This window comes from Saccopteryx leptura, chromosome 11, assembly GCF_036850995.1.
Source record: "Saccopteryx leptura isolate mSacLep1 chromosome 11, mSacLep1_pri_phased_curated, whole genome shotgun sequence".
NCBI classification, from domain to species: Eukaryota; Metazoa; Chordata; class Mammalia; order Chiroptera; family Emballonuridae; genus Saccopteryx; species Saccopteryx leptura.
The window spans coordinates 65,669,998-65,688,043 of record NC_089513.1 but is presented as its reverse complement, the minus strand read 5'-3'; the positions used below and the strand labels follow the sequence as shown (position 1 = coordinate 65,688,043).

The 18,046-nt window shown below is 39.2% G+C and overlaps 1 protein-coding gene across 2 annotated transcripts in view; it reads left to right on the top strand.

The window, feature by feature from the left end:
• CEP192 (centrosomal protein 192) overlaps window positions 1-18,046 on the top strand; it is a 149,639-nt gene that overhangs the window by 94,899 nt on the left and 36,694 nt on the right. For both annotated transcript variants that reach the window (XM_066352246.1, XM_066352247.1), the window contains 7 exons: window positions 115-233; window positions 1,024-1,200; window positions 7,439-7,529; window positions 7,693-7,869; window positions 9,380-9,640; window positions 9,882-9,997; window positions 14,153-14,262. In XM_066352246.1, the coding sequence (XP_066208343.1) occupies window positions 115-233; window positions 1,024-1,200; window positions 7,439-7,529; window positions 7,693-7,869; window positions 9,380-9,640; window positions 9,882-9,997; window positions 14,153-14,262 (1,051 nt within the window). The remainder of the gene's footprint in view (window positions 1-114; window positions 234-1,023; window positions 1,201-7,438; window positions 7,530-7,692; window positions 7,870-9,379; window positions 9,641-9,881; window positions 9,998-14,152; window positions 14,263-18,046) is intronic.

Here is an 18,046-nt window from a genome sequence, read left to right as displayed (position 1 = left end):
GGGACAGTGATAGATAAGAAGGAAGAGGAAAAGAAACGTGTCACAAGAAGAGTAGCTGAGGTAAAGCCATATTTGCAGAAGTGGGCATTTGGTTATAATTGTATAAATATTTAGATTCCAGATCAAGGAAGTCACTTTTCAGTGGTTCCAGAGACTCTATTCCTTAAACCTGGAGAAGAACATGAAGTTATCATTTCATTTACTCCAAAGGATCCCAAAACCTGTGAGGAAAGGTAATATGAAATTATCTATGAAAACAAGTTTTATCAGCCTGAATGATAGAGTACTTGTTTTACCTCACCTATTATGATAGCTTTGTTTTACCTCTTTCACTTAGCCTCAGAGTTTCTTGGGATTACTGAAAATCTCTTTTAAAACCAGCTGATCAGAAATTTTTAAAAGCCCTATTTCCAAGTATATTTTAACTAAAGTAAATAATGGAATGTAACTCTTGATGTTTCTCATGAACTTTTTCTCTTTCCAAGGAAGCCATTGGCTGATCTTGTCTGTTGTTAGTTTTCTCCATCCCTTCTCTGGGCCTGTGGCTTTTTGGCACCAAAGTCATAAATGAGTGAATATCACTATACCATGGTCAGAACACCATTACCATTAGTATTTGACCCTGCTTAATAAACCTAGTGTACCATGCTGTCCTGATTCACATGACCTGCCTACTGCCTGGATTACAGAACTCCTTAAAGAGCTTAGTCTGTAGCACTTGCCCTCAACTTCACTGAGTTAGCACTTTCATCTGGGAAGCGTTCCTCAACTCTCCCCAAATCCCTAAAAATAGTATTTACTAGTATTCCTGTAGCCCTCTGAACTTCTTTCCTACCTAGTAGATGGCAATGTGACAGCTTCTGTCCTTATCTGCAGTCTCCTCTGTAATAAAAGCTCTCGTGGTGGGAAGGACATTGTATCCTCAGCACCCAGCTCAGTCTCTTGGACAAAGGAAACATGTAGGAAATAGTTACCAAAAGAAGTAAATGCTCGACATTCAACTTCAATGGTTTTCTTCATTAGGATCTTGAAAATATTTGTGCAGCCATTTGGACCACAGTATGAAGTAGTGTTAAAAGGTGAAGTAATTTCTTCAGTAAATAAACCTCTGGCACCTGGATCTTGCTGCTCAGATCTTCCATCAGTTTTATCCAACAAGCAGTTTTTGGCTTGGGGTGGTGTCCCTCTTGGTAGAACACAGTGAGTATGCACATAGCAGCCTCTCAGTGCTGAGATTTTGCTCTTATCGCCTGATGTTATTCTCTGCTGTGTTAGTTATGACCATGTTAATATTTTTAGAATGAAATATTCTAAAAATCTCTTATATTCCTTAATTTTCCTATCATGAATTCAAATTTTTAAATTAAAATTTTCACCTGTTTTTAAATATAATCTAAAAAAATAGGTTTCAATTTTCTTTTGATTTTTGGTGAATTCTTTGCTGATTTACAAATTTAGATAATGAAGAGTATCTGTGTTCCTTCTTTGGAGAGCACTATGAAAAGGTAGGAAGAAAATAATCAGAGACATTGCATTCTGTTTAAGGAATGTATAAACTAGTTGGTGAATACTTTGTTTTGTAAAGTAAAGGTTATTAGGAGTCGAATAGAGCAGATACATTCTGTTATAGGTTAAGGTGAGTTATATCTCTAATTTTATTTTTATGTTTTTGTTGATTATATATTATGGATAACTGAGTTAATAAAATTAATTAACATAATATATAGTATGTATAATATTTTTCTCTTCATAAGCTTAGCAACATAGTTATATTTTCTTATCGGTAAATTTCTATTTAACATCCTAGGTAATTATTAAACATAAATGTTTACTCTTTCATATTTTATACTTCTGCGTTTAGCCTAAATGTTTTACCTGTACATTTCTGTTCATGGTACCTAACAGTTAAGGTTCTGGATGGATTTCTACTACAGGTGTGAAGAAATTACTTTTTTAAAATTATAGTTTGTCGCCTGAGCAGGCGGTGGCGCAGTGGATAGAGCATCGGACTGGGATGCAGAGGACCCAGGTTCGAGACCCCGAGGTCGCCAGCTTGAGCGTGGGCTCATCTTGTTTGAGCAAAAGCCCACCAGCTTGGACCCAGGGTCGCTGGCTCCAGCAAGGGGTTACTCGGTCTGCTGAAGGCTCGTGGTCAAGGCACATATGAGAAAGCAATCAATGAACAACTAAGGTGTTGCAGCGCGTAATGAAAAACTAATGATTGATGCTTCTCATCTCTCTCCGTTCCTGTCTGTCTGTCCCTGTCTATCCCTCTCTCTGACTCACTCTCTATCTCTGTAAAAAAAAAAAAAATAAATAAATAAAAATAAAAAATTATTAAAAAAATTATAGTTTGTCAATGCAAATAGGATCTAATGGAAAGTCCCGCCTTTATATAGCATTCACACCTCTGCTTAATCACTCATGTAGCGTAGCCCATATGCACCTTGTCTTGTTCCAAAAGCAGCTTTCAAAGAGACACATTGAGATAAAAACAGTGAAGAGAAATGACTTGTGTGGGAAAATGAGACAGTCCTCATAAAGGTCTCAGTGGGAGACCCTGTGCACTTGCCTTGATGCAGGATTTGGGCTTGGTTCTGACAGGAGTCTCAGTATTCAGAGGTTAAGAACAAACCACTAACTATGGGAGAGAGTGTAGTCATTCCTGATAGAGACTTCAGAGAGATTTTTCTTTCAGGGGTCCTTTTACAGAGAAATTTGTATAATATAGTACATCTCAAGGAAAAACAATTTTATAGTAACTATTCCATCAGGGTGCTCCCCTTTGAGGTGCTCCAGTCTAACGAGGCATGACACATTCTCTGAGGCCTGAAGCATGTGGTGCTTTTTTAGATAGCTTAGGCTTTAGAAGAATATGTAGACTATGTGTGTGTTCTCTAAGCAGCACTCTAAAGATTTCTCTCAGCTATAGACTTTTTAAAGTCCGGAATGGCAGTGAGTGTGAGGTACACTGCCCTCTTCAGTAGTTGGTTGTCTGTGTCACATGCTCTTTGCAGCCAGTTAAGAGGGAACCAATCAGGCTTGACATTTATATTGAAGGGAAGGACTGGACAAGAATGTGTCCCTGTAAGGGAAGGTTTTTCTTGTTCTGTGCATTTGAACCTAAACAGTATTTATATGCCAGAAATGTTCTCAAGACATCAATTTGTGATCTACTCCAGTGCTTGTACAAATAGTTGACTGAGGCCTTTAAGTCTGTGTTGTGTAATATGGCCAAAATTATTAAGCTGTTCAGCTCAGCCATTCATGTCCAAGTTAAAAAGAGAAAATGACCTTCGGTATGCTTTAGCAATCATAGCACTTATCCTATAACTGCTCTTGTCCATTAAGCCAAAGGCAGAAGAAAGCTCACGAAGAGCCATGGTCATCCTTATGCTCCTGGTAGAAATTCCTGCATTGTGATAAAATTTGTAATAAATGATTAACATGGTAGAGATGGTTCCTAAAATTCAGTTGCTTCTCAGATACCATACCATCCTGAAATCTCACCTACAACACATCTAAAACAAAATTAACATGTGCCAAACCTTTTTAAAATCGGAAATTACGTTAGTTAAGTCGAAAATAGGGACAGTGTTTTGTAAGTGCTTTTGGCTTGTGAGCAGCATTTTTCCTTAGCCTTTTCCTGCGTGAAGGGCCTTCGGCCCTCCTTTACCTGACTTCATTTCCTCATGGACATTCATTGTTTTTCCTGATCTAACAGATGTAGAAGTCATATGCTGGTGCATGGAAGTGACCCAAAAAGTCTATTGTGTCCCCTGTTTACAGTGAGTGGGTTCAATGCCTTACCTCAGCCTGGAAGAGCTTGCCAGTCCTGTGAGAATAGTTCTACCTCAATTGATGGTACACACATGGATGGCTAAAAGTGGGTTTGTGAACATGACAATTGCAAAGCATTAAATGGACATTAAACACATTAATGGATGTATTTAGTGTAGTGCCTAAATTATGGATTTGTGTTTCTTTAGTTCTCCTCACCCTGCCTTGGTGGCCTGCACAGAACAATAATTATTCTTTCACAAATAGCTCCTGCTACTCCTCTATAAGGATGGTGCAGCAAAGTTCGTGATAAAGAAAATTTGTTTGCTTAGGAAATATTATTATTATTATTATTATTATTGAGAGAGAGAGACGAGGAGCATCAACTTGTAGTTGTAGCACTTTAGTTGTTCATTGATTGCTTCTCATACATGCTTTGACCTTGGGGCCTCAAGCCAAGCCAGTGACCCTTTGCTCAAGGTAGCAAGCCTGCGCTCAAGACAGCAACCGCGTGGTTTTGAACCTGGGACATTAGTGTCTCAGGTTGACCTCTATCCCAGGGGTCCCAAACTACAGCCCATGGGCCACATGCGGCTCCCTGAGGCCATTTATCCGGCCCCCACCACACTTCTGGAAGGTGCACCTATTTCATTGGTGGTCACTGGAGTACTACTGTATGTGGTGGCGCCGCAAAGCACGGCGTCGCTCACGTACAGTACTACTTCTGTTTTGTTTTTTTACTTTAAAATAAGATATGTGCAGTGTGCATAGGGATTTGTTCATAGTTCTTTTTATAGTCCGGCCCTCCAGTGGTCTGAGGGACAGTGAACTGGCCCCCTGTGTAAAAAGTTTGGGGACCCCTGCTCTATCCACTGCGTTACCACCAATCAGGCAGGACCTAATATTTTCTTTTCTGCTATGAAATATCCTAGGAGGCAGATGGAGGCTGTGACTCAGTAATTGCTGAGAGAGGACTCAAACAAACTAGGAAATGATGATGCCCTACTGGGTGCTTTCCCTGTGTGGTACTTGCACACTCCATGCCCTGCCTTCATTTAAGGAGCTCTTCTTCCATAGTATGAAAGAACAATTAATACTATATAATTCGGGGGACAGTATTCTTTCTCATGTAGTTAATGGGTTTTGCCTCAGTTGTAAACAGGAATGATAATTAATAAATTAAAATTATGTTTTCTATGGATAGAGTGGTCCAAGTGCTATTTCATTTCAACTTGATATTTTTAGATTTCTAAAAGTTCTGTATTTTTCTATATCTTTTTTTATATATTCATTCATTCTATTTACTCATGAGTTTGCTTAACAATACGTTAGCTATTTGTTAGGATGTTCATATTCTTTTTTGTGTGGAATATTTATTTAATAAAGGTGTTAACCCTTTTTATTTTGTATAGTTCCTTTTTTTTAATTTAAATTTACTGTTTACATAGATTCAAGTGTCCCACTGAATATATCCCCTCACCCCTGTGTTCCTTCAACATCCATCCCCCTTGTCCACCTCCCCCCAAAATCCTCCCCACTTCTCTCCAGGAATTGCTTTTCTGCTCTCTTTAATGCTGTGTTATGTATATATAATTTCACCAATTTCTTTTCCCTTCTCTGATCTCATCCTCTCATCCCCTTTCCCTCTATCTGCTTTCCCTCTGGTACTTTGATTCCTCCTCTGTCTCCATTCTGTTCCTCAGTTCACAATGTTCATTGGATTCCTCAAAGGAGTGAGGTCACATGATATTTTTCTTTCTCTACCTGGCTTATTTCTAAACTCAACATAATAGTTTTCAGGTCAATCTATGTTGTCGCAAAAGGTAAGATTTCCTTCTTTTTCATGGCCCCACAGTATTCCATAGTATATATGTACCACAGCTTTTTAATCCACTCATCCACTGACGGACACTTGGGCTGTTTCCAGATCTTCACTATTGTGAACAATGCTGCCATAAACAAGGGGGTGCATTTCTTCTTTTGAATCTGATATGGTGTTCTTAGGATATATTCCTAAAAGTGGGATAGCTGGGTCAAAAGGCAGTTTCATTTTTAATTTTTTGAGGAATCTCTATACTGTTTTCCACAGTGAGTGCACCAGTCTGCATTCCCACCAGCAGTGCAGGAGGGTTCCCTTTTCTTTTTTTTTTTAATTTTTTTTTTATTTTTTGTATTTTTCTGAAGCTGGAAGTGGGTAGAGACAGTCAGACAGACTCCTGCATGTGCCCGACCGGAATCCACCCGGCACACCCACCAGGGGCGACGCTCTGCCCACCAGGGGCGATGCTCTGCCCCTCCGGGGCGTCGCTCTGCCGCTACCAGAGCCACTCTAGCGCCTGGGGCAGAGGCCAAGGAGCCATCCCCAGCGCCCGGACCATCTTTGCTCCAATGGAGCCTTGGCTGCGGGTGGGGAAGAGAGAGACAGAGAGGAAGGGGGGGGGTGGAGAAGCAAATGGGCGCTTCTCCTATGTGCCCTGGCCGGGAATCAAGGGGTTCCCTTTTCTCACATCTTCGCCAGCACTTATTCTGGGTTGTTTTGTTGATGAGCGCCATTCTGACTGGTGTGAGGTGATATCTCATTGTAGTTTTAATTTGCATTTCTCTAATGATTAGTGATGTTGAACATTTTTTCATATGCCTATTGGCATATGTCCTCTTTGGAGAAGTGTCTATTCATTTCTTTTGCCCATTTTTTGATTGGATTGTTTATCTTTCTGGTGTTGAGTTTTACAGGTTCTTTATAAATTTTGGTTATTAACCCCTTATCAGATGTATTGTCAAATATGTTCTTCCATTGTGTGGTTTGTCTTATTTTTTTCATATTGTATTTAGCTGTGCAGAAGCCTTTTAGTTTGATATAGTCCCATTTGTTTATCCTGTCTTTTATTTCACTTGCCCATGGAGATAAATCAGCAAATTTATTTCCTATCATGCTCAAGCCAGAGACCATGGGGTCATGTCTAGGATCCCCCACTCAAGCCAGCAACCCCATGCAAGCCGGACGAGCCCGCGCTCCAGCTAGCTACCTCAGGGGTTTAAACCTGGGTCCTTTGCATCCCAGTCTAAGGCCTATCCACTGTGCCACCTTTAAAATTTGAGAAAAGTAGATATTTACTCTAATATAAAGTTCATATACTTTCAGAGATTGAAGGACCAGCTAAGTGCTACTCATGTGTCCATTCTACTTGCATTGTAACTTTTTGAAAGTAAGGTTCATTCAGTGTTTGTTTAAAGAACTACTTTGTACAAATGAGCTTCATAGAGTGAAAAATCGGGGCAATGTGCCTAGGACCCCTTGTTTACTTTAAAGCTCAATATTTGAGCCAAGCTTGTATTGACTTAATGAATTTGTTCATCTGGATTTTTATTGACTAATGTGTTATAAGACAGATAATACCTATACTTAATGTATAGATAATAAGGGCAGCTAAGGACCTGTAATAAAAGACAGTTTGAACCAGAAATCTTCTCCAGTAAAGTGAGTTTTCAGCATATGTTTTCAGAAATGTAGAGTTCTAGGTCTGTGAATTAACAGTTCCAGGCTGCTAAAATGGCATCATGTACAATCAGTCATCTCTAAACATTGCAGTTGACTTTGTTTTTTATACTTGTAGTCATGCCCATGGAGGAAAACCACATTTAAAATGTTTGTTTTTAGGCTTCAGAAGCTAGCTTTAAGAAATAATTCTACATCTACAGTCCAGCACTTACGACTGCTAATTAGAGGACAAGATCAGGACTGCTTTCAGGTTTGTAGAGTACTTGGTTTTGTTCTGTTTTATGTTCTGTCTGAATCCACAGCACTTAACTATGCAGGTCATTTTGTGCTGTCTTTGTAGACTTTGTGTTAACAGTATGTTGTATTTGTGCTGTAGTATTATGTTTTATGCAGTGATTATTTTTAAATTGTAGCTTCAGCACACTTTTGGTTCAGAAGAGCGATTAACCAGTAACTGTGAGATCAGAATTGGTCCAAAAGAAGACATTAACATCTTTGTATTATTTGCACCTACTCGATTATCATGTATGTTGGCTAAACTAGAAATTAAACAACTTGGAATTCAATCACAGTCAGGTATTAAGTTCATGGTAAGATAAGTTTATTACTCTTTTTTTCTGCCATGGAATTTATGACACATTTTAGCTATTGATTTTATATTAATAAACTATATATACTCTGCTTTTTATAAATCAAAATAGGTGATTGCTGAGACCTTGCCAGGGTAGCTCAGTTGGTTAGAGCAGAAGTTTTCAACCACTGGTCTGTGGACCCATACCAGTCTGCCAGAAATTTTATGCCAGTCTGCAAAAGAGTTAACCACCTGATGTAGACCTCTATAATGTTCATGTAACATCTGGATGGTTAACTCTTGTGAACTGGCACAAAATTTCTGGCAGACTGGCTGTTGAAAACCACTGGTTAGAGCATTGCCCAATACAATATATATACATACCAACATTGTGGGTTTGATCCTCGGTCAGGGCATGTACAAGAATCAATGAATGTATAAATAAGTGGAACAACCAAAAATTGATGTTTCTCTCTCTCTCTCCTTTTCTCCTTCCTTCAGTTCCTCTGTCTCTCCCTGTCTCCCTTTCTTCCCTCTCTGAAATCAATAAATATATAATAATTAAAAAATGTAATTGCCTAGATTTACAAATTAGGGAATAATTATATATTTTTAGAATTGTCATGTTTTAAAAGCAGCCACCATAGTATTTCTCTAAGTAATTTCTCTTCTAATACTTTTAAGTTCATTTCAGTTGGAAAATTTTGAAATATACCTAGCTTTTCAGGAACACATTTTTTGGCAAATACAGATCAAACTGTTTAAGATATTGTGTTTATAAGTAAATTTTATTCATTCAATTAGTAATATCTATTGACAGCCCTGGCCACTTGGCTCAGTGGTAAAGCGTCAGCCCAGCATGTGGAAGTCCTGGGTTCAATTGCTGGTCAGGGTACACAGGAGAAATGACCATCTTCTTCTCCCCCCTTCTGTCTCTCTCTATCTCTCTCTCCCCTTCCCACAACCATGGTTCGAATGCTTCGAGCAAGTTGGCCCCAGATGCTGAGATGGCTCTGTGGTCTCACCTTAGGTGCTAAATAGCTTACTTGCCGAGCAGTGGAGTAGCAGCCCCAGATGGGCAGAGCATCTCCTGGTAGGGGGCTTGCCGAGTAGATCCCAGTTGGGGCGCATGCAGGAGACTGTCTGCCTCCTTGCCTCTCAATGAAAAAAAATGCATTTTATAAGTAAATTACAAACATCAGTGTTTGACTGTAAATACTTCTAAGCAAGCATATGTATACTAATCTTTTCCTTTATTATTTAAGCTTGGCTTTTATAACAATGAAGTAATTATTCTTAGCATATTGAGAGAAAATAATTTTTGCAGCTCTTTAGTATCTTTTTCTCTTAAGACAGTCTTTAATATAATGTTGACTGAAAGTAAGATAACTACTACCCAAAGTACATAAAGAATAATACTTTTAGTTGTTTTAAATCCAGTATATGTATTTTCTTCTCTCTCCATAATCTAATCTTCTTTCTGCTTACATAAAAATAATTTTGTATCTATATGTTTTCTGTGCTTTCAGATACCTTTGTCTGGATATGGTGGAACAAGTAATCTTATTTTGGAAGATGTTAAAAAAGTATCTGATAATTACATGGTAACAGTGAACGACTTAATACCTGGCAAAGAAAGTAGAATTGTTTTTTCTGTTCGTAACACTGGCTCTCGGGCAGCTTTTGTTAAAGCTGTAGGTTTTAAGGATTTTCAGAAAAAAGTTATTCTGGATCCCAAAGTATTAAGGATATTTCCAGATAAATTTGTGCTCAAGGAAAAAACACAAGAAGTAAGTATAAAAGTCTCTGTGCTAAAAGTATAAATTCATTTTTAGGTTAATAATTGTATATTTTATGTCAAAACCTAAAAAATGCAAAATGTATGTAGGAGTAGAGGTACTTCTTAGAAATGCTATACATATCCATTTATGTCTATACTGGCTGTTGGCTCATATGACAGTTTATTAAGAATGAAATAACTTCCTCAAAAAAATTTAATGTTCAGTTTGATTATTTTTTTCTTGGCATCAGGATGTTACTATAATATATAACCCATCAGACAGAGATAGCAATTACAAAACCACAGCAGAACTATCAACTGTATACTTCTTTGGTGGAGATGAAATTTCAAGACAGCAGTATCGGAGGTGGGTTACTTATCTTAGATAGTATTGGAAACTGTTCATTAGAAATAATGAAAGCTTACAAAATGGTTTGGGGTTTAGAATTTATAGAAAATGTTTTACTACTGACCCTGGTCAGTTTGCTCAGTGGTGGAGTGTCGGTCCAGCATGTGGAAGTCCTGGTTTGATTCCCAGGCTGAGCACATGGGAGAAGTACCCATCTACTTCTCCACTCCTTCCCCTCTTCTTTCTCTCTCTCTTCCCCTCCTGCAGCCATGGCTCAATTAGAGCGAGTTGGCCCCAGGTGCTGAGGATGGTTCCATAGCCTCCACCTCAGGCTCTAAGAAGAGCTTCGTTGCTGAGCAACGGAGCAACACCCCAGATAGGCAGAGCATTGCCCCCTAGTGGGCTTGCCATGTGAATTCCTGTCTTGGCACATGAGGAAATATGTCTCAGCCTCCCCTCCTCTCACTGAAAATAAACAACAACAAAAAAGAAAATGTTTCACTACTTGTTAGTGAACTATTAGATAAAAAGTCTTGGTAAAATTTGTGTAGCTTCTAAAAAGAAACACCTGTAGAAAACTCATCTGTATTCACAAGGTGCATTCTTTTCTAAACATTGTATTGTGCCTCTTCTCCATTACTCAGATAAGAGCCTCTGTTCTTGACCTGAAGGCTCAGTGTTAGAACATCAGCCCAGAGTGTGGATGTCCCAGGTTTGGTTTAGGTCAGGGCATACAGGAGAAGTGACCATCTTCTCTACCCTTTCTCCCCCCCGCCCCCGCCTTTCTCTTTTTCTCTCCTTTACCACCCGCAGCCCAGGCTCAAGCTGTTTGAGCGAGTTAGCCCCGGGCACTGAGGATGGCTCCATGGCCTCCACCTCAGGTACTAAAAGCCTCAGTTGTAAGCAGAGGAGCACTGGCCCCAGATGAGCAGAGCATCACCTCTAGTGAGCTTGCCGGGTGGATCCCTAGTAGGCTTGTTGGGGCGCTTGTCAGGATTGCTTCTGCCTTCCCACCTCTCACATAATAAAAGTAAATATATAAATAAGAGTGTCAGACTTTATAATAGGACCATTTTTGTAGTGATAGTAGATCAATTTCAGATAAGGTTTAAGAACTACTAAAAGTATTTGGACTATTTCTGAGAATGTTATGAATTATGTGTAAAGAATTTTAGAAGTGTGTAGAATGTTTAACTTACCTAGTTAATTACAGGATGTGCTTCTAGAAAATTTGTACAGTGGTCTTTCATCCTTCACGGGGTTTAGGTTCCAGAACCCCCTGCGATAGGCAAAAATCTGTGAAGTAGCGACCTTATATTTACTTTATTACTTATATATCTTTTAAAGGCTTTATAAACCTCACACTCTTATAAACCTTTCCCACACTGTTATTAACTTGCCCCACACTCTTATAAACACTTCCTATGCTCTTAAACACTTTCTACACTTTTAAACCTGTGTAATTTTAACAACATAGTCAATTCTATGTGAGTACTAACCAGTGAATACTAATATGTTTTAATTAATATTTTTTATATTTTCAATTTTTTAGGCTAGAAAATGCTTATTTTACCGCAAAAATAAACTAATAAATATATAAAAATACGATATAGTGAAAAATTCACGATACAAAATAAGATATACACAATTTAAAAATTCGCTCTACAGTGAGACCACAAAATGTGAACCATGATATGGCGAGGGATGGCGGTACACCTAGTTTAAATATAGTTTAATGTGCTGAGATTTTGTCAACTTTAGGTATATAGGTACATAGGTAACTTACATTCTTGTATACTGAATTCAGAGTTTTTATATTATAAAATTTCTATCCTAGAAAGCTAAAGATAAAATGTATGAAGTTCAAGATGCTTAATATGTTAGTAGGAAACCATTAACTCCCAGTAGTGGAGGGTATATGCATATTCCAGTCTTTCGTTGTTCTAACCCTTGTGCTCTGCTGTGCTTTATTCTGGTGCATAATATAGAAAAAATTTATTTTTAATCTGTTGAGGATTATTAGAATATTTAAAAAGAGAGAGAATAGTGGTAAGTCGCCACATGATGTTACAGCAGACCCAGCTCTACTCAACTTAAAGAACTCAGCTTTGCCTGTCCAGGTGGTGGCACAGTGGATAGAGCGTCGGACTGGGATGCGGGGGACCCAGGTTCGAGATCCCGAGGTTGCCAGCTTGAGCGCGGGCTCATCTGGTTTGTGCAAAGCTCACCAGCTTGGATCCAAGGTTGCTGGCTTGAGCAAGGGATTACTTGTTCTACTGTAGCACCCCAGTCAAGGCACATATGAGAAAGCAATCAATGAACAACCAAGGTGTCGCAACGAAAAACTGATGATTGATGCTTCTCATCTCTCTCCATTCCTGTCTGTCTGTCCGTTTCTATCCCTATCTCTGACTCTGTCTCTGTAAAAAAGAAAAAAGAACTCAGCTTTGAGCCTAGTTTTTTTTCTCAGTTATTTTAGAGGTAAAAACTAACATTTGGAAAAATTAGATTACCAGATTTTTTTTTTACTTTCTCACCACTCAAATATAGAAATCAAGGAATTGTTTTAGAACTCCAGTTTGCCAAAGATTTAGAGTAATGAAATTTCTTTTGTTTGTAAACATCTGAATATTACAGAGAAATTTATATTTCACTATTATGTATTAAAGATTCTCTGGCCCTGGCTGTTTGGCTCAGTGGTAGAGTATCAGCCCAGGGTATGGAAGTCTCAGATTCGATTCCCGGTCAGGGCACATAGGAGAAGCGCCCATCTGCTTCTCCACCCTTCCCTCTCTCCTTTCTCTCTCTCTCTCTCTCTCTCTCTCTCTCTCTTCCCCTCCTACAGCCAAGGCTCCATTGGAGCAAAGGTGGCCTGGGTGCTGAGGATGGCTCTATGGCCTCTGCCTCAGGCATTGAGGATGGCTCCGGTCACAGCATAGCAACGCCCCAGATGGGCAGAGCATCACCCCCTGGTGAACATGCCAGGTGGATACCAGTCAGGCGCATGCGGGAGTCTGTCTACCTCCCCCACTTCTCACTTCAGGAAAAAAAAAAGATTCTCTGAAAGAGGTGAGGTAAACATAGTTATGTGGTAATTTAAATTGATGCTTTTAATTTCTCCATTCCTATCCATCTGTTCCTATCTGTCCCTCTCTCTGTCACACACACACACATACAATAGAAAGAAAATGATTCAAATAAGACATCACAAGACATCCGATGCTCTATTTGCTACACCACCGCCTGGTCAGGCTTGTATCATTTTCTTGACATACTCTTTTTTTTTCCTGAGGCAAATTTCTGTCACCAAATAATCACAAATATAAAAGTATAAGACCTGAAAAGAATCTAATCCTATTCTTCTTTCTACTTTTGTATTAGGGAGTTCTTGTTCTGATGTCAATATTGAACTGGCCTGACCAGACGGTGGCAAATGGATAGAGCATTGGACTGGGACACAGAGGACCCAGGTTCAAAACCCCAATGTTGCCGGCTTGAGCGTGGGCTCATCTGGTTTCAGCACAGCTCACCTGCTTGAACCCAAGGTCGCTGGCTTAAGCAAGGGGTCACTCGGTCTGCTGTAGCGCCCCCCCCCCCCCCCCCCCCCCGTCAAGGCACATATGAGAGAGCAATCAACGAACAACTAAAGTGCTGCAACAAAGAGTTGATGCTTCTCACCTCTCTCCCTTTCTGTCTGTTTGTCCCTATCTGCCCCTTTCTCTGTCACAAAGAAAAAAATATATTGCACTGAAACTGATGGTTGGACTACTGTAACTTTTTTTTAAAATTTTTTTTATTTTTTTTATTTATTCATTTTAGAGAGGAGAGGGAGAGACAGAGAGGAGAGACAGAGAGAGAGAAGGGGGGGAGGAGCTGGAAGCATCAACTCCCATATGTGCCTTGACCAGGCAAGCCCAGGGTTTCAAACTGGCGACCTCAGCATTTCCAGGTCGACGCTTTATCCACTGCGCCACCACAGGTCAGGCCTGGACTACTGTAACTTTTAAGAGAACTTCCAAAACCTATTTTCTTTTTTATATTACTTATTAGGATTTAAGACTTGAGATGTATGTAATAATGTATGATGCTATTAGTTGGATTTGTGAAATACACTAAAAAAATAACATCATTTTATATGTAAAACCACTTTTGAATAAAAATTTCTCCTAGCAGAGCTCTGCTGCATGAACCAGGGGTTCTAGAACAGATACTTCCAGAGCACAGTGTGCTTCGGAACATTGATTTTGCTGAAGCATTTCAAGATGAGCTACTAGTAACTGAAGGTAAGAATTTCAACATGTCTTAAATGTCCTGAGTCATTTGTAATAATATCTAGATCCAGTGATGTAATAAGCAGGAAGAGCATTAATTTGCTTATAGTGTCATGCTGTGTTTGAGCCACAGTTCCACTATATTACTTAGACTATGTCACTGAGGTTCAGTGTTCTCTGTAAAATGAGAATAATAATAATATATAATAAGTGAGAGGATGAGAGGCGGGAGGCAGTTAGATAGACTCTCGCATGCACCCTGGCCAGGATCCACTTCGCAAGCCCACTAGTAGGCGATGGTGCTCGGCAACCAAGCTAATTTAGTGCCTGAGTTGGAGGCCATGGAGACATACTCATCACCTGGGGCCAACTTGCTCAAGCCATTTGAGCTATGGCTGTGGGAGGAGGAAAGAAAGAAGTGGAGGTGGAGAAGCAGGTGGTCATTTCTTCTGTGTGCCCTGACTGGGAATCGAACCTGATATTTCCACTCACTCTACTGCTTAGCTAACTGTCCAGGGCCAATAATATCTAATTTCTTATCCATACAGTATAAATGTTAGATGTCTTTAATATATTATTGCACCTATTCTGTGGGTAGACTTTTAAACAGGAGGAGAAAAATGGTTATTATTAAACTATTTAATTACTATTTAAGATTTAATTGTTACAAACTTATGATCATTTTGAGATTTCTGTGCTTTTGTGCCTATTTTACAATTTTGGAGGATGTGATCGTGGCAAAATCTAGTGATGCAGTGACTCTAACTTAGATGTTTAGCTCTGTTTGATACAATTGAAGAATTTTTTAACACTTAAAAAATTAATTTAGAAATTAAATTTAATGGCATAACATTGATCAACAAGAGTCCATAGGTTTCAGGTAACATCTCTATAGCATTTGAACTGTTGATTGTGTTGTATCCCTATCACTCAAAGTCAAATCATTTTCCGTCACTGTATATTTGTCCCTTTTTACTACCCCTCCTATAACCACTTCACTTTTGTGTTCATGAGTATCATTTTTATATCCCATCTGTGTGTGAAATCACATAGTTCTTAGCTTTTCCTGATTTATTTATTTCACTTAGTAAAATGTTCTCAAATTCCATCCATGTTGTCATAAATGGCAGTATGTCATCACTTCATACAGCTGACTAGTATTCCATTTAGGTACCACTTCTTTATCCAGTTCTCTATCGAGAGACACTTTGATATTTTCCATGTCCTGGCCACTACGAATAATGCTGCGATGAACATGGTGCATGTGTTCTTGCGTACCAGTGTTTTCGAGATTTGGGGGTAGATACCCAATAAAGGGATTACTAGGTTATATGATAATTCTATTCTTAATTTTTTTTGAGGAACCGCCGTACTGTCTTACATAATAGCTGTTCCTTTACACTCTCAGCAGCAGTTATTTGAGGTTTCTGTTTAGTCCACAACCTCTCCAACACTTGTTATTATCAATCTTGTTAATAACAGCCAATCTAACAGGTATGAGGTGGTATCTCATTGCAGTTTTGATTTGCATTTATCTAATAGCTGGCGAAGATGAGAATCTTTTCATGTACCTGTTAGCCATTTGTATGTCTTCTTGGGAGAAGTGTCTATTCAGGTCCTCTTCCAATTTTTTAATTGGATTGTTTGCTTGTTTATTGTTCAGCTTTGTGAGTTCTTTATATACTTTAGATATTAACCCCTTATCACAACTTATGTTTGTAAATATCTCCCGTTTGGTTGGCTGCCCTTTATTTTGTTGTCAGTTCCTTATGCTGTGCAGAAGCTTTTTAGTTTAATATAGTTCCACTCATTTATATTTTTTATTCTTATTTTGTGAGAGACAGACAGACACACAGGGAGAGAAATAAGCATAAACTTATAGTTGTGGCACTTTAGTTGTTCATTGATTGCTTCTCATATGTGCCTTGATGGGGGGGGTGCAGGAAGCCAATGACCTTGGTCTCAAGCCAGCAACCTTTGGGTTTCAACCCAGCGACCTTAGGCTCAAGCCAGTGACTATGGATCAAGTCCATGATCCCACAAACCAGTAGACATGCGCACAAGCTGGTGAGTCTGCACTGAAGCAGGCAGCCTCAGGGTTTCGAACCTGGGACCTCTGCATCCCAGGTCAGTGTTCTATTCACTTCACCAGCGCCAGTCAGGCTAGTCCCATTCATTTACTTTTGGCCAGGGGTCCCCAAACTTTTTACACAGGGGGCCAGTTCACTGTCCCTCAGACTGTTGGAGGGCCGTACTATAAAAAAAACTATGACCAAATCCCTATGCACACTGCACATATCTTATTTTAAAGTAAAAAAACAAAACGGGAACAAATACAATATTTAAAATAAAGAACAAGTAAATTTAAATCAACAAACTGACCAGTATTTCAATGGGAACTATGCTCCTCTCACTGACCACCAATGAAAGAGGTGCCCCTTCCAGAAGTGCAGCGGGGGCCGGATAAATGGCCTCAGGGGGCTGCATGTGGCCCGGGGGCCGTAGTTTGGGGACCCCTGCTTTTGGCTTTATGTCCCTTGCCTTTGAGGTCAAATTCGTAAAATGTTCTTTATGGTCAAGGTCCACAAGTTTAGTACCTATGGTTTTTTTATGTAATTGTTTCAGGTCTTAATTTAGGTCTTTGATCCATTTTGAATTAATTTTTGTGCAGGGGGACAAACTGTAGTCAAGTTTCATTCTTTTACATCTGGCTTTTCAATTTTATAGGCATCATTTATTAAAGAAGCTTTCTTTTTTACATTGTGTGCTTTTGGCTCCTTTGTCAAAGATTATTTGTCCATATATATATATGGCTTTATTTTTGAGCTATCAGTTCTATTCAATTAGTCTGTTTGTCTGCCAATACTGTGTTGTTTGTTTATCGTGGCTCTATAGCAGGGGTCCCCAAACTTTTTACACAGGGGGCTAGTTCACTGTCCCTCAGACTGTTGGAAGGCCGGACTATAAAAAATACTATGAACAAATTCCTATGCACACTGCACATATCTTATTTTAAAGTAAAAAAAAACAAAACGGGAACAAATACAATATTTAAAATAAAGAACAAGTAAATTTAAATCAACAAAATGACCAGTATTTCAATGGGAACTAAAAATAAGACAGCCCGTCTTTTGGGGGTAAAATTAATATAAGACAGGGTTTTATAATAGGGGAAACATGGGGTGTAGTAATATGGGGGGAGACTTTTGGGCAAAGGGAGGTTATAGGGGCCTCTATGTTGTACATTTGGGGGAGTATGGGGACCATTGTACTGTGTAGTAATGGTTATAGTGCTCTGCCTTTCTGCCTACTTCTGCTGTTATTTCACACTGTTTCCTGTGATGTGGGGCGCCGCAGCCACAGACTGGATGTGTGTCATATGACGGGCTTCCGGAGCCATGAGGCTTGCATCCTGCATCACTGGAAGTAGTACTGTACGTGAGCGACGCCCTCTCACTGACCACCAATGAAAGAGGTGCCCCTTCCAAAAGTGCGTCAGGGGCTGGATAAATGGCTTCAAGGGGACGCATATGGCCTGTGGGGCTGTAGTTTGTGACCCCTGCTCTATAGTGTAACTTCAAGCTCCATTCTTTTTTGTCAGGATTGATTTGGCTCTTTGAGGTTTTTTATGGTTCCATACAAATTGGTGATTTTTTGTTCCATCTATTACTTTAAAAAATGACACTGGGATTTTAATGGGGATTGCATTAAATTTGTGTATTGCTTTGGGTCATTTTAACTATGTTGGATTCTTTCATCCATGAACATAGAATATTTTTCCATTTCATTGTGTCTT